The 24329-nt window shown below is 48.6% G+C and overlaps 1 protein-coding gene and 1 long non-coding RNA gene across 2 annotated transcripts in view; one reads left to right on the forward strand and one right to left on the reverse strand.

The window, feature by feature from the left end:
- The window catches only part of LOC125759893 (uncharacterized), a 148585-nt gene extending 146234 nt beyond the window's left edge, over positions 1-2351 (reverse strand). Inside the window, exon 1 of the long non-coding RNA XR_007417656.1 lies at positions 2316-2351. This is a non-coding gene — a long non-coding RNA (uncharacterized LOC125759893). The remainder of the gene's footprint in view (positions 1-2315) is intronic.
- The window catches only part of LOC119405928 (adhesion G protein-coupled receptor L1), a 215663-nt gene that overhangs the window by 157734 nt on the left and 33600 nt on the right, over positions 1-24329 (forward strand). The window contains exons 9-13 of the mRNA XM_049419326.1: positions 14406-14589; positions 21946-22089; positions 23355-23524; positions 23984-24033; positions 24099-24210. Of these exons, the coding sequence (XP_049275283.1) occupies positions 14406-14589; positions 21946-22089; positions 23355-23524; positions 23984-24033; positions 24099-24210 (660 nt within the window). The remainder of the gene's footprint in view (positions 1-14405; positions 14590-21945; positions 22090-23354; positions 23525-23983; positions 24034-24098; positions 24211-24329) is intronic.

Below are 24329 nucleotides of genomic sequence, written 5' to 3' on the forward strand. Positions count from 1 at the left end.
TAATTAAACTTAATAAGAGATGAAAGATGAAGGTATTCAGGCCTACGCGCCTACATCCAGCCATGGTGATCATTAAGTTGGAAGCTTCTACGAAGACGTAGAATCAGCAATGAGTAAGGTAAAGACAGAGTATACTGTACTGATGGGCGACTTTAATGCCAAGGTAGGCAAGAAGCAGGCTGGAGATCATGCATTTGGGGAATATGGCATCGGCTCTAGAAACGCCAGACGGGAGTTACTAGTAGAGTTTAAAGAACGCAACGATTTACGGATCTTGAAGACACCGAAAACGGGCGAACCGCAAGTGGACGTGGAGGAGCCCTAATGGCAAAACTAAGAATGAAATAGACATCATACTGTTCGCACACCCTGGCATCGTGCAGGATGTGTAAGTGGCTAGCAGGATACGGTGCAGTGACCATAGATTGGTAAGGTCTAGAAATCGCCTAAACTTGAGGAAGGAAAGGCAGAAACTGATACGCAAGAAGCCAATTGAAGAGCTAGCGCTGAGAGGGAAAGTGCAGGAATTCTGCTCTAACAGATACTCTGCTGTAACAGAGGAAACCGACCTTAGCGTTGACGCAATGAGTGATAATCTTACAGGTATCATTACGGAGTGTGCAGTAGAAGTAGAAGGTAGAGTCATTAGACAGCGCACTGGCAAGCTCTCCAAGGAGACGAAAAACCTCATTAAGAAATGTCAAAGCATGAAAGCCCCAAACACAGCAGACAATATAGAACTGGCAGAGCTTTCGAAGTTGATCAATAGGCGTAGGGTAGCCGATATAAGAAGATATAATATGGAAAGAATTGAACATGTTCTGAAGAACGAACGAAGCCTTAAAGTGGTCAAGAGAAAACTAAGCACAGGCAAAAACCAGATGTATGCACTAAGGGAGAAGAAAAGCTAATTCACTACCAATATGGATGTGATAGTTAAAGTAGCTGAGGAGTTTTACAGAAATCTGTACAGTGGCCGGGACAACCAGGACGATGATGTAAGAAGTAGTGGTACCCCAGAGGAATCGGACATCCCACCAATAACGACAGGGGAAGTAAAGAAAACCGTGGAGGTAATGCAAAGAGGCAAAGCCGCTGGCGAGGATCAGGAACATGAGGTCTGTTGAAAGACGGTGAACGGATTGTGCTAGGAAAACTGGCCAACACGTATATGAAGTACCTTGTGATGGTGAGGGTAACAGAATCCTGGAAGAATGCTAGCATCATCTTAATCCCTAAGAGAGGAGACCTCAAGGACTTGAAAGATTACCGACCGATCAGCTTAGTGTCCGTTGTCTGCAAGCTATTTACGAAGATAATAGCTCATAGAAGTAAGACCAGCTTAGAATTCAATCAACCAAAGGGTGAAGCGGGATTTCATACAGGCTACTCGACAATAGACCATATTCACACTATCAATCAAGTGATAGAGAAATACGTGGTATATAACGAACGCCTGTATATAGGCTTCATAAATTACGAGAGGGCGTTTGAGTCGGTCGAGATATCAGCAGTCATGGAGGCACTGCGGAATCCGGGTGTCGACGAACCATGTATAGAATACAGGAAGAAATCTACAGCGGCTCCACAGCCACCATAGTCTTCCCTAAAGAAAGCGACAAAATTCCAATAAAGGAGGGTGTAAGAAAGGGAGACACGATCTCCTTACCGCGTGCTTACAGGAGGCTTTCAGGGCCCTAGATTAGGAAGAGTTAGCGATACGAGTTAATGGAGAGTACCCATTAACCTGCGATTCGCGGATGACATGGCATTGATGAGTAATGCAGGGGACGAATTGCAACTCATGATTGCTGAATTGAACAAGGAAAGCAGAAAGGTAGGTCTGAAAATCAATATGCAGAAAGCTAAAGTAATCTGCAACAGTCTCAGAAGAGTACAGTGCTTTGCGCGATGGGCACTGGAAGTGGTAAAGGAATACGTCTACTTAGGGGCAGGCATGGGGCTGAAGTAATAGAAGGATAAGAATGAGGTGGAGCACATTCGGCAGGCACTCTCAGATCACGAATGGTAAAAGTGCGTTGTCGGGCTAGTTAGTTGATCATGCTAAGTCTGAACAGCGTGACAGAACGCGGGCAGAGTAGAACACACACGTGTTCTACTCTGTCCACGTTCTGTCGTGCTGTTCAAACTTAGCATGACTGGTAGTTTACCACTATCCCTCAAGAGGAAAGTACATAAGAGCTGCGTCTTACCGGCACTTACCTACGGAGCAGAAACCTGGAGACTTACAAAGAGGGTTAACTTAGATTGAGGACGACGCAGCAAGCAATGGACAGAAAAATTATACGTGTAACCTTAAGAGACAAGAAGAGAGCAGAGGGAGTCAGTGAACAAACGGGTGTTAAGGACATAGTCAGTCGCAGAGAGTGTGGGCGCCTCATAATATGTGAGCGGGCTGCTGCTCGTTGTTTGCGAGTTGTTAGGTTGCAGCGGATGCGGATCCGTGGCGCCGACATCACAGGGGGTCGTCGGTTGAGATGGCTCGAAAGCTGTGGCGGGTTCCCGGAATTATTGCTTGGAGAGTTTGTGTCGGGGAAGCGAACCGTGGTAGAGGATTCTGAAAACAGCCAGGCGGTCGCCGCGGTCCAGGCCACGTGGCCGCAGCGACATAAAAGGAGAAGCGATGTCCGAAGCGGGATATCGGGTTACGTCCGTCGGCAGTAATGGCCAACGCGGGTGGTTCTGCGGAAGGAGAGCGTCGCGAGGATTCCTTTTCTCCTAGCTGAGAGCAAGGAAAGGGGGAACGTACACTGTTTGTATAATGGGTCTTCAACTGAGAGGGGAAACGTACAGTGTTTGTATGATTGTTTTTCAACTGAGCGGGAATGCCCGTTGGAAGACGGGAACTGAGGGAGTTCGCTGGGCGCGGCCCGTGCGAACGATCGCCGTGAATAAACGCTGCCGTCAACCAGACTCTCGCTCTTCCTTCGCGTTGTCAGCGTGCACTCGGGTCATCGAGGTGCTGTCGATACCGAACCAAACTTAACTGACATCTTAGTAGAAATCAAGAAGAAAAAATGGGCATGAGCAGGGCATGCAGCGCGTAGGCAAGATAGCCGCTAGTCATTACGTGTAACAGAGCGGATTCAAAGAGAAGGCAAACGCGCGAGGGGGAGACAGAAAGTTAGGTGGGCAGATGAGATTAAGAAGTTCGCGGCTTTAACGTGGCCGCAACAAGCAGAGGACCGGGTTGATTGGCGGAATATGAGAGAGGCCTTGGCCCTGCAGGGGGCGTAGTCAGGCTGACGATGTTGCCCGTGCGTCCTTCACGTAATCGTCGCGAAGTCGGGGTCGCCGCCGGGGGGGGGTTCTTTGTTTAGAAACCGACCGGAGCAAGCGCACCGATGTTGCCGTTTTTCGTTCGGTAATAAATCAACCCTGCGCCCGTCAATCAGTCGCCTCTGGCAGCGAGGAATTGGGGCGCCCCCCTCTCGACCACCGTCGTCTGTCGGTGCCTCCGACAACGGCAGCTCACGACGAGCCGAAATACGGTGGCCAATTATAAACCGAGCAAGACTGCTCGCGGCGCCGGACGAGCTGCCTCCGCGACGTGCGGCCTCGCAGTTCTTCGCGGTCCGCCGTCGGGCGCAATACCGCGGCGGTCGCGAATACATCACACCGACGTGCTTGCCTCTGGAAATAATAATCTTATTGCTACGCGTACTTGATTGTTTGGATCACGTTGGACCTACAAACTTCGGGGTAATTTGCGAGGAGTGCTTTCTTCGTTGCTTCTTGAAATGCGTGTTGCGAACGATGCGCATCTGTTGTTGACATTTTATGTCATCTCTTCAATATCGGTCCGGTGATACGAGTTAATGAACAATCGCGAGTTTCACGGAACGGATGTTGGCATCCTTGGACATTTTTATAAACGCATCTCGCAACACGGTATGGCACCTCACCGTTTCTAGTTTCTGTAACATCATACGAAAAAAACACTCCATCGTCTTCCTTCTCATCGTTGCGCGAAGTTGTCACTTCGTGGATGGCGACGCGATGACATTTACTTAATCTTAAGCTGCGAGGCCTTCGCGTTGTGGTTATCTCATTAAGTCCCGAGGTTTCTATAATAGTAAACATCGAATGATGGGAGCTTGTGCTGGAAGTTGGGCATCTTTTTGGGGAAGCGTGCACTGATGGGGAACACACGCCAGTGGCGCCTGGCCCAGAGCCGCGACGAGAGAGGGGCGGACGTTTATGGTTCTCGTGAGCGCTCTATCGCGGCTATATAGCATGCTGACTGGATGAATGATGTGCCCCCTCCTTGCCCCATTCCCATCCGGCTCGCGTTAGATGGATTGGCTCTGGCAGGCTACTTAACAACTCTCTCCTGCGCCGCGACTTCTATTTTGGCTTTGCGGGGGAGCGAGTGAAACATTGTCGGCTGATGTCTTGTTGGTCGCTCGTCTGCAACCGGGCCTCGCTTCTATAATGACTGTCTTCCCAGCGCAAACGCGGTGGCGCTACCGTTGCCTTACCCTGGAATGCAACCTTTGCGATATTGTGCGCGCACCGCGTGCGCACGTGCCGTCGAAGGCGGCACGTTCACTTGGCGGGAACTAGCAGATTTTCTCTTTCGCTTTCTTTCGAATAGTTCTCGCTCCTATGGTGCAATATGTAACGGGTGCGTAGCCCGAGAAACGCAGCTTTGTATGTTTTAGTAACAGATGTTGAAAGACTTTAGAGCAGAGACATAGCGTGAGAGAAAAAAAAATTAAGTAAAATTTACTGCCAGGGGCTTCTTTGCGCAAGAGCGATTAAGGTCTTTGAAAGCGCAAAATTTTCTATCCGCTTCTATCCAATTCTCACCATTCACCTATTAGATGATGAGGACGGAGTGTTGGTGCCACTATACTACCATCGTTTGGTTATCCCTGATAAGGATAAATGTGGCTTACTACGGAACTATCACGCGAAAAGCTACACAGCGAGTTTCACTTTTCAACCTTGTTTTGCGAATCTCTCTACGGGTAACATTTTTTTACCGCCCACATATTGGAACTTACGTGCAACGACATGAAGAGTGCGAAGAGACACCGGCATTTTAAGCGGCTGCGATGCGCCCCTGACTCTCATCATGTCCGGCATCTCTATTCGGAATGACGAAGACGTACGATGGAAGTGTCTGAACAAGTTTCTCTGTCGGGCAGTAAATGCGGCCGTAAAACGTGATTGACGCTTCGGATAGCGCGCGTGGCCCTCGCTTGCAAGGGTGCTCGTGTCGTTGTGCGCTGCACCACCGAGAGACGCGCGCACTGATGTCCGGGGCCTGTACTCGCACACCTTTACTAAAGGCTGAGCGTTATTAAGGCTAGCACTTTTCACCTCTGTTTACTCCATTGCGCCCTGCAGAGAGCGCTAGCTGCCGCGCTCGGGCAGTGCTCGTTGTGGTATGCTTTGCCTGGCACCTCGTTTCGCGCTTTTCTGCGTTGCCGTTTTACGGCCTTCTAGTAGAGAAAGAAACAAAGAAAGCGTCTGCTAATATGCGGCTAGAGCTTAAGAACACTGTAACGAATTCACTTCTCTAGTGTCAGAAGGAGTCTGGTGGGCTAGTTGAATTCCACCATCGTTATAACCAAGTTTAGTATTATAAATTGCCGCCACGGGGATCTAGTGGTTATGGCGCTCGACTGCTGACCCGAAGGTCGCGCGATCGAATCCCGGCCGTGGCGGCTACATTTTCGATGGAGGCGAAAATGTTTGAACCCCGTGTACTTAGATTTAGGTTCACGTTAAAGAACCCCAGGTGGTCGAAATTCCCGGAGCCCTCCACTACGGCGTCTCTCATAATCATATCGTGGTTTTGGGACGTTAAACCCCAGATATTATTATTATATTTAGTGTGAGAAATTGACACACACCCACAAGAAGAAAGCTGGAACAGACGAGACGCTTCTGTCGATTGGTTAGTCCACCCTACTGCGCTGCGATATATGAAGTGATATTACGCACATCTGCCACGCCCCTTTCCTCACGCAAAGCTGAAAAGCCACAAGCCTAATATTACGATAACCTACAATGAAATAGAATTAATTGTTAAGACTGAACCACGCTTCGTGCCACAGAGTTCAAGTGGTCAAGGTCCGCACTGTGCAAGAGAATAAACGGTTGGCTGACGCAAATACTATCGGGATTCTTGTTCAGGAAGATTGCTTCCAAGTTACTCCAGCCGTTTTCTTGTCAAGAGAAGCCTGGGATTCTGCTCTCACGAAAACGTCCCTTGCTGGAACCACTTGGACTCTGTGGCATGAAGCGTGCTGTTGTACTGTTAACAAATAATTTTTGGTAAATTTAGACACGAAGGTTCTAGATGTAGAATCCCGCCGACGGAAAGGATGATTTTTCGTCCACTTTAATTCCTTTCAGTTTAGATCAAGATCATTACACTACAGTTGAAAGCAAAAACAAAGAAAAAACAAATAATGTCGCCTAGACTTTCCTTGGCTTGCTTTTTGGTTTCATTAGTAGGGTAATAAATGTAACTCTAAATGGGTTCTCTTCCTGGCGTTGCTATGGGTCTAGATTTGTACGGTCTTTCTTTCTTTCTTTCTTTCTTTCTTTCTTGCTTTCTTGCTTTCTTTCTTTCTTTCTTTCTTTCTTTCTTTCTTTCTTTCTTTCTTTCTTTCTTTCTTCTTTCTTTCTTTCTTTCTTTCTTCTTTCTTTCTTTCTTCTTTCTTTCTTTCTTTCTTTCTTTCTTTCTTTCTTTCCTTCTTTCTTTCTTTCCTTCTTTCTTTCTTTCTTCCTTTCTTCACAGGTGCTGCAATTAACTATTCCGGCGTATTCGCCGATACCTGCTAGTTTCCAGCTGCAAGTTACAAATACACTCAAAGGTGTAAAAGGCGAACTTCGTGCCCAACCTGCTTACTTTTTGATGGCACCCGTTGTTACTCCATTCTTCTTAATTCCTTTTCCCGGCTAGTAATCATCATCTGGGCCCTAACTTCTCGGCGCTACTCCATTTCAGACGCTCCTTTTCCCCGTCGCCGTGATCTGCCTTCGTTACTTCTTGTTTTATACAGTTGCGCCGGGGCCCCTAATTTCGTCGTCGCGACATTCATGCGAGCCGGAAGAAGAAATAGCGGAGGGGGAGGGGGGGACTTCCCATTTAGCGCGCAACTCATCCGTCATGTCGACTGCGCAACCTTTTCTGCCTTTCTTCAGTTTATCTCAGCCAAATTTTGAAACGCTGAGGTTCGCAAAGTTAATTCCTTTCTTTTTTTTTTTTCTTTCCTTGAAGCTTTGTATTGTTAATTAAGGTCTTGCTTTATTTATTTCCGTTTTTTTTTCTTCTTTTCCGAAACTCTGCGGGTAATTGCAACGTTGACTGTCAGGGGACACGTGCGTTCGTATTTTGTTTTGTTTTGTTTGTTTCTTTTTCAACCGATGTAGTACCTTTTTATCGTGTTCACTAGAGGGCGGTATTCTATATTTCAGACTGTTAGTCTTACATAAGTCTTCGAGTAACTTCTTTTTTTAAAAGAAACTGTGTGCTCTCTTCCTTTCTCTGTAAAAGAAACGTTTAAAAAACGTTGACTCGCAATCCTGGACCGCTCGCACGGATGACGTCTCTTCTTCGTTTCTTCTCTGTATCGAAACTTGGAGCACATGATGAGCGCACGAATGCAGCCGCTAAAGCGAAGCTGAGAATCATTGCATTTTACACGTCACCTGTCGTCGAATAGCGTGTCTCTTGACTCTCGGCGGATTTTGCTCAAAACACCGAAAGAGCTCTCCTGCCGGCTTGTATTCTGTCTGAGGATGTGTCGTCTATAGTCGGAGTTCGATTGCTCGCAGTTTTTAGCAAGCGTAAAGTCTGGCGCCACCGTCTATGCTATGTATTGAATACATAGCTTCCGAAATCGCTAGGCGTACATACGTTTGGACAGGGACGTTGTCTCGAACATGATTTGGTCTTCACTGATTATACTTCCTTGCCCGAGTACATACGTTAAAAGCTCACCGGTACCCCCCCCCCTGAAGGGGAACCCTGCGCACGCCTGTGCTTGTAATGGCACCTATGTATTACTATTTAAGTTATCACTTTATGTCACTTTGTGAACCATTGTTATTGATTTCATTTTCTGATTGTTCCTGTTGCTGTAACCTCCCTTTCCCTGCCTTGATCTCATATGAGATTGGCAGTATTTCTAAATAAAAATAAAAAAAATTACAAAATGTGACACTATGGCGTAATTGTGCAGTGTCCAGAATAGCACCCGTGGCGCAGTGTGCAGTGTGTTCGTTCCCATATGATAACGTGACTGCGAATTTCAACTCTGCGCGCCCTTCCCCATAAACCGGTCACAGCACTCAAAAAAACTCACGCTTGGTCTATCCCTATGACCTTTCGTATTCATTCGGTGGCGCTGCATCTGTGCGAGAGTGGGACTCCGTTGCTGTAAGACCACTCCAACATGGAGTCGCAACTCGTGCGGTCTATAGGGCTGACGCGCTGGAGTTTTGAGTACTGTGGCGGAGCCTGGTGGCGTGCGCCGAAGTTGCTTGGGTAGTCAAAAATGGACGCCGACCGGCGAGTTACGCAGTTCTCAGTTGCTTTGGGCGTTTTACTTAATTTTGCGCCTAGTTTTCAGGCTTAAAAAGTGCTTAAAACGTACGCAGGAACTTGTCCGCTATGCCTGCAGAGTCTGACATGTTTGACGAGCGATCCCTGCTTCAACAAACCGTGCCGAAAGCAGGTCGTCCGGGCGACGGCTCTGAGCAGCGCGCGGTCCCGAAGCGCGGTCGCCGCCGTAATTGTTGCGTGGTTAATTGCCTCGAACATGGGGGTAAGGATCCTCATGTGCGGTTTTACTTATTCCCCTGAAAGCCATACGAAGTGAAGCGACGGAACCGCTGGATACGTGCCGTCCGACGCGTGAAGTGAGTACGCGAGCGAAACGTGGTTTGCAACGTAACGTGCTGATTACTTTTCGTACGCGCGTGCACACAGGGAATATATGTATACAGGGAATATATGTATATATTCCCTGTGTGCAGTCCAGACGGCACGCCGTGGCTGCCGACGGCGATCACGAGGATATGCAGCCGGCATTTCGTGGGAAGCGAGAAAAACGATGCCATGAGACACCCTACGTATGTGCCTACGATTTTTCCGGCAGCTTACAGCCGGCTGCTTCCAGCGGCCGGCTGTAAACATTGCGCGCCGTCGCTTCTCGACCGCCACCGCACGCTGACAGAATTTGACGAATTTCCTGGAAGCAAATGTTGAAAATTACGACCGTGCATGGGGAAAAAGTGTGTTTGCGACTGAATGCGGCAGAAAACGGCACACGGCGCGAATGCGCTCATTCGGGCCGCCGACGGCTAGCCTTCGTCACTGGACCTTTCTTGATTCCGTTTCGTCGTGTAATGCAAATCATTTCGGCTTTCTTAACAGCAATCGTTTCGTTTATGCACTGTCGTTAATCGCGCGAGCATGCCTCGTAAAACTTAACTCGATTACAACGTCGTATGAGATTCGCTGCACTTGCGAGTTGCAGCGCGCCGAAATGGTTCCTTCAATCTCCTGCCCGTAGTAAACATACTTGACGTTGACGAGCTTGCGTTTACCCAGATTGCTTGGCCTGAAGAACTCAGCCACGCCAGAAATTGGCTGAGATCCAAAGCGCAGCACAACCGACAGCGGCGGCTACATTGGGCATCTGAGCTTAGTGCTGCATGCGGCCGCCAGTCTGACTACTCGAAACCAAAGAACTTATCGTAGGGGGCGCTTTTTAGCACCGTTTTCGCAGCGCCGCCTGGGCAGCCAGTCAGGCCTATGGCTGCTTGTATAGGTAGGCGAAGGTAGCTGGGGAGCGGCACGAGTGCTGCACCCCTAGCACGGCTTTCGAGTCGCCTCGTGGGAGCGAATGACGCGTCGGTTTTGCTGCCGTTTGGAGGCGCTGTGCAAAGGATCGACCGTCGCCAAAGTCATTCTCTGGTGACCCCGTCTAGAGTACCTGATAGGTTCTCGCCTCTTTCTCACTAAACTGCACCCGACTCTATCGAGCTTGCAAATCCGTCCCAAGTTGGGGGAGCTGCTCTCGGCGAACGCAGCCCGCGGCTACCATTACGGTCGCCGAAGTGAACTCGCTCCGCCGCCAAATTGATCGAAACTTCATTTGCTGCTTCCAGCATATATACGTGCCCGCAGGTGACGTTCTCCAATACTCGCTTCCTGCCTTATTCCGCAACTTCTTTCTGCAGCGCGTGCATCGTTGGTAGATTTACTCCCCTGGTGCTAAGCAAATATGGTAAGTTCCGGCTGGTGTATCTCAAATAATCGCTGTAATACTATACGGTCGAAAATTCTCTGACGCCCAGCGCGCGTTAGCGAAGTGTACACGAACGGCAAAATTACACCTTTTACGAGTCTTACGTTATTGCGCTGGCAATGTCGAAAACCGTAAAAGCTCATAAAACATCGATGCGGAGAATGACGTCATATCTGCGTGTAGTTTCTGCAGTATCTTACTGTGACCCCATTAGCAGTGAGTAATAACCATGCAGTTCGAAGGTAAGGGCAACACTTAGCGCGATCATGTTCTTGAAGCGTGGTTTTCATCAATGAGACTGATCCGGGGTAACTCCTAGCCAGATGATGCGTGAACACAGACAGTACGTCCTAACCGCATTGATACGTGGAGAGTCGATCATCTGGGCTGGTCGTGAAATTGGAAACCGGACAGTCCAGATAGCGAGGATCAGATGAGGTCGAAGTTTTCTGCTCACGAAAGACAAGGTTTCTCAACCATGGTTGTTGACTGCGAAACGAGCTAGAGCTTGCTTCTTCCGAGCATCTGGAGTCTGCATGGCTCAAGAGTATACACTCTTAGAAAAAAAAGTCGGCTATTCACGAACTAAATACTAACCGTTTACTTGTCATAAAAAGCACTGGCATCTTAGTAAGTGAAGGTAGTAAAATGCAGGTTAGTGATATTTGCTACCTAGTTAGTAAGTGCATAGTGCTGACTCGAATGGTTAGTCCATTACTAAGTTGTTAGTAACCGCGCTAGCAACTTAGTAACCGTATTAACTCTAGTGGACTACAATAAGCCAATTAGAGGTTTGCGCCAATCTTGTTTATATGTGCTTGTGCATTACCATATCAAGATGATTCTACTACAAAAATATCTACAGGATCAAAAAAAAAACGAAGTGGCATTGTCCGCGTACGTTGACTAATGGCCGCTAATTACTTCATGTAATTATCGCCATGTGCATTTAGGGCTGTGCAGCGCCAACGCAATTTTTGAAAAGTCCGTTATAGTGGGCATGAGGAAATCCGAAATCGCTCGATTGGTAATCGAAGCTTAACAGATCGACCATTTCGGCGAAAGTTGTGTTAGCAAAACGTCACTGTCGTTGGAATCCCGGCCGCGGCGGCTGCGTTTTCGATGGAGGCGAAAATGTTTGAAGCCCGTGTACTTAGATTTAGGTGCACGTTAAAGAACCCCAGGTGGTCGAAATTTCCGGAGCCCTCCACTACGGCGTCTCTCGTAATCATATCGTGGTTTTGGGACGTTAAACCCCAGATATTATTATTATTATTATTGTCACTGTCGTTGAGTTAAAAAGAATTAGACTACTTGCGCGTGTGCTAAGGCCTGTCTTGTTGCCGGCGATCCAGAAGCGGTCAATTTCGTCGTAGGCAGTTTTCAGGCCTATCATGTCGTTGGTTTTTTTTTTTTTTTCATGTCATATGCATGTGGTCACGTGCATGTGGTGCGCAAGAATATGTATATTAGTCCGCTTGATGATTGAACGTAAACGTTGTTGTTAGTAGCGCCAGTGTGTGTGTCTTCCCTTCGTCCTTGACTTTTCGCGCCGACATCCAAGAAGCTCTCCTTCGAAGATGTGCAAAGTGACACAACTCACCTATAAGAGAGGGAAAATATTCGCAAAGGCTATCAGGGGATGCTACGGCGTACTTAGAGAAGGAAGACGAGAAATGGTTTCTGCAAAGTCGAGACTAAAGCCATCGTTGAGTCACTGAGCTACATTGCACTGATGACCGTCTGGCTGCATTCGTCGTGATAAGTCCACGAGCCAATGAGGAATCGGTGGAAGCTGCAGTACGATGCAAACGGTCGGCTTGTGGACTGCATCACGAAGGAGTTGAGTGAAACGCGTGACCTTAACCTGCAGGACTTCGCTTCAGTGCGTTTAAAAAATGCAGCAGGTGGCGGGACGTGTAGGAGAAAACTGGGAACGAAGCTCGAAATGCCTAGATTATGTCGGTTAAGCCAAGTCCCGCTCACTGTGCGTATATGAGCGAGATTGCAGGAATAATGAGACGCTAAATGACATTAGGTCAGTGAATTAATGGCGCTGCCGAAATAACCTCGCACTCTCCGAGTAAAAAAAAAAATATATATATGTATTGTGGCGAGGGAATTGTGATGAGTGATTTAATAATCCGAGCAGAAGGGTTGTCTGAGACCGGAGCCGAGGTATAAATAGAGCGTACGAAGCAATCGAGGCTGGAATGCACGAGGCAGCCGAACAAAGCAGACGCGCCCGCCGCCACCGTGGTGCTTCGCAAATCAGATCTCGGCGGCCCCCGTGCGCACGCCCGCCGTTCGCCCAGGGAGACGCGGCTGCCCAGGCGCGGGCAGATTGACGTCCTCCTGGGAGCCCTCCCCGATGTGTGTACGAACCGGGTTCCCCAGATGCGTGCAGCGGTGCACCAGCACGGCGAGCGTCTCGAAACCTGCGCGAATCTAGCAGTTAACTGGCTGCAACCGGAGCGGACGATACACCGATAGCGAACTTGGGAAACATCAGCCGTCCGCGTCGAAATCGGCGCTCTCGCGATCGCTATACATCACTGCCGAATTGCGGCTCCAGACCGGTGTTCACCGACACCTGCGTTTAGTCTAGGCATCAATGAAGAGACATTTGGCTCTTGCGATGAAACAAATCGGAGATGCTGTGCGATCTGAAATCATCCAATCAGGCTCGATTGCGGCGCGATGTACATTTTGTGAAGAGGGCGATAAAAAATAGAAGTGAAGTGTCAACAATCAAGCACTCCTAAGAAATCGAAACTTGCCTAAGGAGTTCTCTCGGAATGTTCAGTCAGGCCGCCGATTTTGTTGACGAAGAATAATATGTTCATCTAGGCAACATATGTTGTGCAAGTGACTGATAAGCGTCAGCTGACACTTTGATGCGCTTTAACGCTACGTTAATGATTTCTGCTCAGTGCCAAGCGGTGCTTGAAAGATATGATTAACGAGAACTTATCGTGCTTATTAGCAACATTTGCGATAGATGACTTAATTGTTTGGGTTAATAATGGTGGTCGGCAAGTGAGGAACGAACATACGATAAAAACTTATGGGGTGTAACTTTTTATTGGTTCGTATTGTTTGGTAGCCGATAGGTGTGAGGAGGTAACAAAAAGTAATCATCTTGGTGTCAACACTTTCTTGTTTACCGTGGTGATTGTACATTTCCCAGTAACTCGTGCGTTGCAGTAGCGCACGCACGCATGAACAAACGAAAGCGAGGTTAACCACGAGGTAAGCGGAGTAATTCAGGCAGGAACCATGCGCAGTACACGCGCACGCGTTGGGCATGCGCAGCAGTTTCCACGGCAGTGCACGAAACTTGCAGCCGCCGAGAACAGCGTGGCCGCAGCCACCGTGGTCTCCTTTCGAGGGGAGGGGCGAGAACTTTTCGCGAGCTTCTAAATTGTTTCCCGGCACGTCTCACGCAGCACCGGGGCGTGTCTCCCTTAACAAACGTTGTCGCTTGCAGGTGCAAGGTGGCTTTGCAAAACAAACCTTCCGGGAATGTTCTCTCGGGAATCTCTCTGCTCGGTCGTCGTACTTCTTTATTTAAACCGAGTGTAGCTGCTCTCTTATGGGAGCACCCGCTGTTTCGAATTCTTCGTCAAGCTGTCTCCTGTTTCTGTATAATTATTACGACCGTTTAGTGTGTGCTTTTTTTTTTTTTTTGGTTCAGCGTGCGCTTGTATTCTGTTTTGAGGTGCGGTGCGATTTCACCAATTGCCGAACACCCTCAGCGCTAGCTCAGCACGTAAGGTGTCGCGCTGCTGAGCGTGAGGTCGCTGGTTTGATGGCCACCCACGTCGGCAGCATTACGATGGAGGCCAAGTGCAAAGAGCATTCATGTGCTTAGATGAACCTCAGGTGGTCTAAATCAATCGGAAGTCCTCCACTACGGCGTGTCTTCCCTTACAGAAATGAGTTTAGGCAGTCTATAGGCTGTCAAACCCATTTACACACAGTCTATAGACTGAATACATTTTTGTAAGGGTTATAATCATTGTGTGGTTTTGGCTCGTATTTATGCATCATTATTAATGGTTGCCTTCCTGCGGATGCACAGCTGAGCTCTCTTTTCTTGCCCAGTCGACGGTGGAGATCAGCAGCAACCTGCTGGAAGACTACCAGCGCGACTCGTGGCTCGAACTTCCTCCGCGCGAGCGCCGCCACGTGGCCGGCGCTCTGCTGCAGGCGCTGGACAACTCCACCTGGCTACTGGCGGACACCAAGAACGCCGCGTTCCGCTTCTCCAGGGCACACGGCAACGTCCGTAAGTTCCATGCGATGCCTTGCATACGAATGAGTACTAGCACGCGATTCTCAAGGCGAGATAGCTTGTGAGATAAATGTACTATCGTGAGCAATATGAACTGGAACACCGAATTTACGTTTATTCAACGATTACTTGTAATTTACTGATATGAACGTAACATGTTGAATTGCCAGATACCTTTCTGCTTGAGCATTTAGTGTCATGAACACCTTTGTGCTTCCCAACTGCGTTTAGACGCCATGACCTTTAAAAGGCAATTTCAGTGTTCCAGCTCATATTGCTCACGACTATACGAATGAATGATATAGACTGGAGTATATTTAATGGCCGTGTTCCACTTCTGGACGGTGTCGTAGACAGCCTGCGCTGACAGCTTCGAAAACAGCACCGAGAAAAGGAACGCGTCTGGATGACGTCTGCGCGACAGGACGCCAGAGGAAGCTAAGAAAAACAAACGTAATTGTTATTTCTTTAACTTCTCTCGTGTTCACATCGATGAAAATTTTGAATTAGCGTAGCTTACATAGAGCGCGTGGAAAGCATCTGCTGGGGTGCAGACGACCATACTGGCGAGATCCGAGCTAACCGAGCATTTCGCTGAGCCGCCATCTTGTTTGGGCAGCCATGTAGCCCGCATCGTTTTTGTCTCCGATGCCGTCTTCTCGAAGCCGTCTATTTAGCCGTCTACGTTGAGTTTTGGAACACACCCAAGATCTACCGTACAGCTTGCGCCGCGCAACTGCGCGTGATACGGTGCGCCTCGGGACATCGATATACACTTGGTTTGAACGTAGACAGCGAAAAACTGCCTACGTCACGAGTTTGTGCTGGCTGCCATTTTGCTTGCATGTGCGCTCTCCCGTAGTTGTCGACACGATGTTCACTTGCACGCGATGCCGCACGCGGCGTGTGCGCTTACGTCGCAACGGGGCAAATTAACGCCGTACGTTTATTATTAGCAGCGAAGTTCTTTAAGCTCCCCGTTGGACCGTGACGGGTAAAGAGAGATGATGATCACCAAGTACGGGCACGTGTTCTCTTCGACCTCTTCTGCATCTTCTGCTTCGCTCCCAGAACACGTGCGCCGACTTGTCCGGCGTAGGATACAATAACTCCGATTTGCGAGTGAACGAGTACAGAGAGATGAGAGAGAAGGGGAGAGAGAAAAAGAGAAATGGAAAGAAAGAGAAACAGAAGAAGTTATTGGAGAAAAATTTCTTGGTGAGGCGGGATTCGAACCTGCGTACCCACGACCGGAAGGCGACCGTCGTAACCACTCGGCTATCCAGGCACGCTAGCAGAGCATAGGATAACCTTGTATGGCATAGTGTAGCAAGGGGGTGAGAAAGAGAGGAGAGGGTGAGGAGGAAGGGAGAGAGTAAAGCGCAGCATAGAAAGAACGAGAAAGAGACAAATAGAAAGAAATAAAGGCAGAAAGACAGAGAAAGTAAGAGTAAGGAAGAGAGAGAGAGAGAGAAATAAATATAAACAAACAGAGAGGAAAAAAGACAAAAAAGCAGTGCTTCGGCATGTAGAGCGCGCGTTTCAGAGGGGGAGTGGTGAGGGGGAAAGGGGAGGATGGAGGGGAAGGGGAGAGAGGAAGTGGAGAGGGCTTGCGCATGCGCAGTAAGGGTGGTCACGCCGCACACCACGACCACCACCACCGGATTGAACTCCGCTATAAGATGCTTCACATCTCAAACAGAGCGAACAGAGAGAGAGAAAGAAAGAGGCTAAAATGAAACAAAGCAGGCCCCTCACCTCCGCACTTCCTTCAGGCTTGCCACTACCAGTGCGGAGCCGCCTTAATTTTTCTGATCGACTAACTTGCTCGCCTATAAGGTAACGCAATAGGTTACGTCTACATGGTCTATAAAAGCAAGGAACAGCAGCGGCGAGAACATTGGTACTAAGTTGTTTCTTTAACGACCGTAAATGCGACCGCTAAACTTTGACCAACCGGGCAGGGTCGCCCGATGTCGCGCGCGCTGTATTTTTACAGGAGATCCGCCGATGGATCATATACTTTGTGCGTGTTTGTGTTCTCGTCGCAAAGTTTGAGTTGAAGCCATCGACGGCACGAAGGTCGCCTAGCTCGCTTCGTTGACCGCGTTTCCTTACGGCGGCGTTTCGTAGAGCAGCGCCAGTTGCCGTGCTAAAAGAGTGAGCTTGGAAGAGTGTAAACGCAGGCCAGTTGGTGATTCATGATTAGCACAGGTAACCGCAAAGCCACATGGGACACAGAAACGCGTGTGTTGTCTCTCTCTGTGTCCCGTGTGGCTTTGCGGTTACCTTTGCTCATAAGGAGTGAGCCTCACTTCGTATAAGATTCCGTTTGTTGCCATCGCATTCACTGCTTCGCCCTTTGCGGCGTAACTGTGACTTTTGTTGAGCACAAGAAGGACCATCATAAATGCTGTAACGTGCACGCGAGGCGCCGAGAATATTGTTCGTGTAACCTTACATTCGCAGGTAGTAGTGGTAGAGACGCAGTATTCTTTTCGTACACAACGCCGTAGGCGAAGAGCAGCGGCACTCACGACGATGCGCCGTGCTCCCTTACGGTTTGCAGAAACGAGCGTGATTTGCCCTTCTCAATCACCGCTACTACCGTGAGACGCGCGTATGGCGAATCTAGCTGCGTATGTAGCTGGGGAGCCCTTTTAGGGGCGAAGCTCCTTAAGGCGGCACCCGTTCGTCCCTCGTAGTCGTAGTAGTGCGTAACCAGTCGTAACGCTAGTACCAGATCTTGACCTCCAAGGTGGTGCCGGTGGGAGATTTTTCCTGTGCGTTGTTGAACAATAAAAAATTCGCAGCGTGCGCGTTAACTAAAAGCCGAATTCTTCTGTCTCTCATTCCCCATTAGCAGCCATTGGCATGTTCCAGTAGGATACGTTAGTAGAAGTAGAAGCGTAAGTGTTAGCTAAAAGCCGACTTCTTCTGTCTCTCATTCCCATTAGCAGCCATTGTTTACCTCCAAGGTAGTGCCTGGTGAGATTTCTCCTGCGCGTGATTAAACAATAAAAATATTGTTCAAAACGCCGTTGATTGATGAAATAAACCAACGAAAAACGCCAGATGTTTTGTAAAAGCAAAACGAAAGAACGCCAGATGTTTCTAAAGCAAAACGAAAAGACGCCAGCTGCTTAACGAAAGACGCCAGATGTTTTCTAAAGCAATGGTTTTCTAAACAATGAAAATTCACAGCGTACATGTAAAATTAAAGTGAGCTGCAAGTCGTCATAACTCATCGAACCTTTAGTATAAACGCGCCCGATCTCACGTCGGTGATGATGTACTGGGCAGAATTGACGGAAGATTCACGGTTTACCGATGAACCTGCGCAGCTTCGCCCACTCATCATCATTCACTCCGTGGATATGCTGTGATTTTTAATCTCTGTGCTTGCAAAATACCGGTTCGTGAATGGGCGCAAATAATGCTCCCCCGTGGAGTTTGTTATGCCACTATTGTCGACGCCCGCAGTGCCGGGAATGCGCAAGCAGCTGCGCAACTGAAAGCGGTACGGGACTGTCCCCTTGCCTGCAGCGAGATGTATTCCCGAAACACCGATGGGCTTCGCTTCAGCCCACTGCTGTGCTGCGGGAAAACTCACCAGCGGAGCTTGCTTTCGACCACACCGTGTGGGCGCGCCCAGAGATGGCGGCGAAGTTTGGTTGTCACGAGCCGCGGACAGGTCAAACATTCGCTGCGGAGAAGTTGAGAACGGTCACTTTGATGGGAACGCCGTAGGCAAGGGATGGATTGCTGGCCGGTTGCAGAGAGCCAGCTGAATGATATAAGCCGCAGAAAAAAATATTATCGTGGTGCTGCAGCTGGCGACCGAATGCGATGGGCGAGTGTAATGCAGGAGACGAAATAGCGGAAAGCGGCAGAATCAGTATCTTCTAGCGCAGATACGTAAAGTTTGCTGCCAGAATGTCCACAAATTTGAGTTGTGTATTAGATATGCCCGTTTTTCTTTCTTTCCTTCCTTCCTTCCTTCCTTCCTTCCTTCCTTCCTTCCTTCCTTCCTTCCTTCCTTCCTTCCTTCCTTCCTTCCTTCCTTCCTTCCTTCCTTTCTTTCTTTCTTTCTTTCTTTCTTTCTTTCTTTCTTTCTTTCTTTCTTTCTTTCTTTCTTTCTTTCTTTCTTTCTTTCTTTCTTTCTTTCTTTCTCATGCCCTTCTTTTATTTTTCAGACCTATAGGTACGGCACACAAGAAGAAACGCAGAGTGCCTCGTCCTTTCACGTTCCTCTATTTATCAAATCCAGTAACTAACTCGAGTAATTCAATACGTTAACTTCTCTCATTTCGCGAGTAGTCGAGGAAATTATATCGTGACACGCGTTCGCGTGGGCTACGAACATTGCTGCAAGCGCGAAGCACAGCATCGATTGATGAGTAAAACGCATTTTATTCGGGAATGTCGCGTTGCAGCCGAAGGCGCTCTAACACCGCATTTTCTGTCGGGGTGGTCTTAATAACGCTGCGCACCATACGCGGCTGTGATTATTGAGGCAGTTTTTTCTTTCGTTTTTTTTTTTTCGGAGTCATTTCAGTGGCGAGACCTTTTCTTTTTCTTTTTTTGGTAATAGCTAGTTCCCGTGTGATATCGGTGTCCCTATTCCGTGATACAGACTCTAACGCCATTGCGAGGTTGGTGATTACTGGTCGTATACTTCTCGTCGCTTGCTGCATCCATTCAGTCGTTGCCTATCGTGATCTTTGATTACTGCACGCTTTTCTCGGCTGCGCTTTCTTGCGTATGTACTCAAACGCCCGAATGCGGGACGCCGTTGTGGAAACGCAGTTTCTATTCTTTTTTTCTTTTTTTGTCCTCGTGCGCTGGGTCGCGCCCTTGGGAGTGCGCGCAGAATTGTTTGCCGCTCAACGTGCTGCCATTCCATTTTCACGAGCCTCCCTGTAGCAGAGGAAAACACTATTTCCCGTTTCTCGCCATTTCCCCATTTGCCGTAGCCTTTCCCTATTTATCCCTCTTTTCTTTTCTTTTTTTCTCACGTTCCCAGTTGATGGGTTTCAGACCATCGGAGATGAAAGGGCCCGGAATTGAACACGCGTCCGGCCGGTACGTTTTTTCTCCGCGTTCTTTGTTGCGTCATTTCTGGTTTATTTCGAGATGTTTCTTCGAGGAAGCCTACGCGAAAGAAATAAAAAAAAAGGGGGGGGGGTGATATTAGACATTTGTGCGGCCGGCTTGTTTGTTCTTGAGTGCCTCGAGTTTCGTTTGTCTGTCCGCTGTGTCCACACCTTTCTTATGCCCTCCGTGAAGTACTGCTTCCTATCGATGGTCACCAGTGTTTTTTTTTTTTCTTTCATTTTTTCATCACCCGATCGACTTGGCGCTTTTGTGAGCGAGCAAACCGGAAGACGAGGAAAACACTACTACCGGATGGCATTTGCGCTCGGTCCAGTTCCTAACTCGCCCTCTTCGTGCTTTTTTTCTTGCCTTGCTTTCGAGTGTACCTGTTCGAAAAACGTGCGAGTGTTGATTGAGAAGGAAGTTTGTTCCTGCACGGCTTTGCATTACTGCCGAAAATCCTGTTTTTTGTTTTTTTTTTTTTTTCTATACTATGCTTCCCCGCTCTCCATACCCGCCTTAATATTGCTTGAGGTAGCTGTCGCTGGTGCACTGGCCTTTGCCATTGTGTAAGGCGCCGGTATTTTTTGACGATTGGTGAAAAAATTTCTCCGTAGCTTTAAGAACGAGGCGACTTGTTTTTAATTTCGCCCTCGGTTGACGGGGTCCCCGCTCATTTTATATCGCGTTCAAGCTGTCGCTCTCCCGTTTTCCGGCAGTAATTTTTAATTAAGGCGCGTCGCGGCTCTTGTTCCCCGCTCTGCCCGCATTAATTTCTTTTATCCCGACTTTCGACTCGCACGCAGTTCGACGATACGGGCTAAATTTCCGGTAGCAGATAAGCTAATCGGTTCTGCTCTCTTTCGTCGTTTCCTTTTTTTTGCGGCCGTCCTCATTGGAGATTGAGCCAACGAGGCGGCAAGTACAGCTAACAGCGCAACAGCGTCTTTTCCTCCTCCTCCTCCCTTCACTTATACATTCCGCGTTTGCTCTTACTTGCGTTCTCGACCAACGATGCTGCGAGTGGAAACATAGTCGGGAGCACGGGGCGCTAATGAAAATTCCGGCTCTCCGTAAATTGGATTTCCTCGCTTGCGTGGCTGCCCGACAGGAGAGGGAGCCTCCCTTCTTTTAGGGAGGGCAGTGCCACCTCTTCGGGCTGCTTACTCTTCATTCGTCCGTTCGTTATCCTTTCTTGCTCCCGCTGTTCTCCCCACTTGCCCGAGTTCAACTGCTTCTCGTCGAATACCCGGATGTGCTTTGGGCACTGGATGGCCTCCGCAACCCTTGCCTGCTTCTTTTATCTCAGTCATGTCTCGTGATCACGCGCTCATTCGACGTTCGTGCATGCTGCCACGCCCGTACTCGTTCAATAAAAAGGTTCGACGCTCATGTGCAGCTGATATCTACATTGCCGCTGTTGAGAACGCTTCGCAGAAACCGTTCGCGAGACACCGAAGCTTTCCAAGCTCACCGACATGAGTTTTCACTTGTTTTCTACTTTTCCTGCCTGCCTTTCTTCCTGTGTCTTTCGGTGTGTACCCCTCACGGTAATATTCGTACTCAGTACAGATGTCGCCCTAGAAGATAACCCTTTTTTTTTTTCCTGCGTAGAGTTGTTCGGGTGTGTGTCGCTTTTTGACCGATGTGATGAGTAGCTGAGTGAACGCCTTCATGATCTGTTGGCGTAGCTTTCAGCTGACGGAGGTCGACGTGTCTTTGACGCTTGTGTATACTGTCGTCAGTATAGTGATCCCGATTAATGTCTTTCAGACCAGTTTGAAAAGATGGCCGCTACGTCGCCTCCTCGACTCTGCGCTGATTCCGAGCTTTTATATATATATATATATATATATATATATATATATATATATATATATATATATATATATATATATATATATATATATATATATATATATATATATATATATATATATAGTCACGTGCTACACAATATCATATTCATTGATCAAGTGAGTAGCCTTCCGGGGTAGCTCTGTGGTTACGGCGCTCGGCTGCTGACCCGAAAGACTTGGGGTTGGGTGCCCACCGCGGATGTCGCATTTCGATGTTGGCGAAGTGCTCGACATCCGTGCACTGTGCGATTTCAGCAGGTCGTCCAAATTATCCGTAGCCCAGCACTGCAGCGTCGTAGCCTGAGTCGCCTGGGGAGGTCAGTGCCAACCAAGTGAGAGAGAGTGAGTGAAATCGGGAGAGCTCCGTTTTGTTGAATCCTTGTGCCTGGCGCAGTGGTGTCGGTGCGGCTGGTGGAGACGTGGGCGGCGTCCGAGATCCGTTTCCCGGTGCACGAGGACGTGCACGGCACCGTCTGGATGCGCATGCAGGACACGCTCGTGTTCCCGCCGCAGGCATTGCTGGGCAGCGCGCGAAATGGTGAGTGCATGCCTTTGTGTTAACGGTGTATACTGGCAATGTGGTGAATGCAAGAAGCGCTGCTGCGGCACATTTCGTTGAACAGTGCGCCGTGTCATTTTGCCCCCCTTTGTTGTGTGACTGTCACGAAAGCCCAACGCCGAATTCAGCAGATGACTTCTTATAAATTATACCCGCGTGTTCCCATTTGTTAGCGAATGTAGGAGTATGACAAGCTTTATGGTTTTAACCGCAGAACTGTTTAGGCAGAGCATTGGTCCGTGACGGATGAGCTGAAGTGATCATCATCATGAACCGGCACGCGCTCTCTTCATTCTCTTCTGCTTCGCTCTCCATAACACGTGCGCGGATTTGTCCGCCATTGCCTGCAATAACTATGTGGGTGAGAGAAGAAGTACAGAGAGAGAGAGGGAGAAAAGTGATAAAGAGAAAGAGAGACATTCTTGGCGAAAAATATTTCTTCACGAGGCGGGATTCGAACCCGCGTACCCACGATCCGAAGGTGAGCATCGTAACCACTCGGCTATCTAGGCACTCTTGCAAATTGTGATATATATCCTTGTATATTGTGGTATACCAAGGGAGTGGGAAAGGGAAGTGACGGTAAGGATGGGAGCTGTGAGGGTAAGGAGGAGGAGGGAAGAGAGTAACGCATAGCATAGAAAGAGAAAAAGAGAAATAGAGAGAAAGACAGAAAGAAATAGAAATAAAGAGAGACAAAAAAGACATAAAAAGTAAAGTGAAGATAGAAAAAGAAAGAGATGATGAAGGAAAGAGAAAATAAAGTAAGCATACGTGTGTTTCCTGTTAGCTACCCTGCGCTGGGATTGGAAAGAGGACACGCAAGATGGAGGAGCGGTCTCCTCCCGTCGTAAACTGCCTGAGGGCGTTTGCTGCACGTAGCGAGCTTAGAAAGTAGGAATTAATCTGCATACATTTATTATTTAATTGTATGCCACGTACGCGTCTTAGCAACGCATCGCTGTTGAGCGCCGGAATGACCGAAAAACTTACTCATAAAAATCACTCAAGTCGGAGTGTCCAGTGAGGGTGTCGTGTGGTGTCCAGTTATTCGCGCAAACCAACAGGCTTTTTGCTTTGACTTGACTAAGTGGGAACCAACTAAACCCAAAGCAAGATTTAGTTTTCTGCCCTCCTGGTCTGGCCTGTGTGCGCGTTCTAGGCGTTCACCTTCGTCACCGTTAGGCCTATATGCACGATCACTCGGTGTTGTGGATCGGCGCGTGACGCACTGCTGTGCGCAGGCGTCGTGAAGCTGGTGTTCATGGCGTACCGCAACATCGAGGACTTCCTGGGCCCCGACGTGGCGTCCGCCGAGCGAGTCATCAACTCGCGCGTCATCGCCGCCTCGGTGAACAGCCGGCACCTGATGAAGCTGCACCAGCCGGTGCTCATCACTTTCCAGCACCGAGAGGTGAGCACACCCGCTGCACCAGATGTATTTCGTGAGGAAACATCACGTGGGAGCAGTGTTAACAGGCGTCAGAGGATTCTGACCGGAGCGATGCATTCGGCGAACCGATTGCGACAGAAGTAGAACTAGACACGGTCACACTTTATTCTACGAACGGTTTCTCATTGCAGTAAGCCCACTAGAAGTTGGCCGGCCTTGCATTCTTTTATGTTCGCTTATTTATTTTTTTCTTGCTTTCTTTCTTAACCGGTGGGGGTGCTGGGGTTACTTCAGTGGTAATTCAATTCATATTCATATTCAAACCGTTGAATCTGAGTTCCACTGGCTTTTGGAACATTTTTTCACGAGAAAAATCTTTCTTTTTCTTTTGTGTCTCTTTAAATCCGACAGCCATGCTCCGATGGTTTGTGCTGTTGTTCATTTCTTGCTTCAAATCTTCGCCGCTTTCTTCTTACGTAGGTGGAGAACGTAACGAACCCGAGGTGTGTCTTCTGGAGCTTCGACGACGAGTGAGTGTTCCCGTTCGTTTGTGTCTCTGCTTTCGAGCTTACCGTGGTTCTTTCTCCCCCACCAGAGAGTGGCTCACCGAGGGCTGCTGGCTCAAGGAGACCAACGAAACGCACAGCGTCTGTGCCTGCAACCACCTGACCAACTTTGCCCTCGCCATGGACCGCAGGCCGCCAGAGGTGAGCTCACCGCCACGCTGCTGTTGTGCTTAACAGATTTGACAAACTTTCGCATTGGGTTTAACGTTAAGTTTAAGTTCAGCGTCATACTGTAGCATCACGCAAGCAAATTGTCCCTT

The sequence above is a fragment of the Rhipicephalus sanguineus genome, chromosome 9 (assembly GCF_013339695.2).
Source record: "Rhipicephalus sanguineus isolate Rsan-2018 chromosome 9, BIME_Rsan_1.4, whole genome shotgun sequence".
Taxonomy (NCBI): domain Eukaryota; kingdom Metazoa; phylum Arthropoda; class Arachnida; order Ixodida; family Ixodidae; genus Rhipicephalus; species Rhipicephalus sanguineus.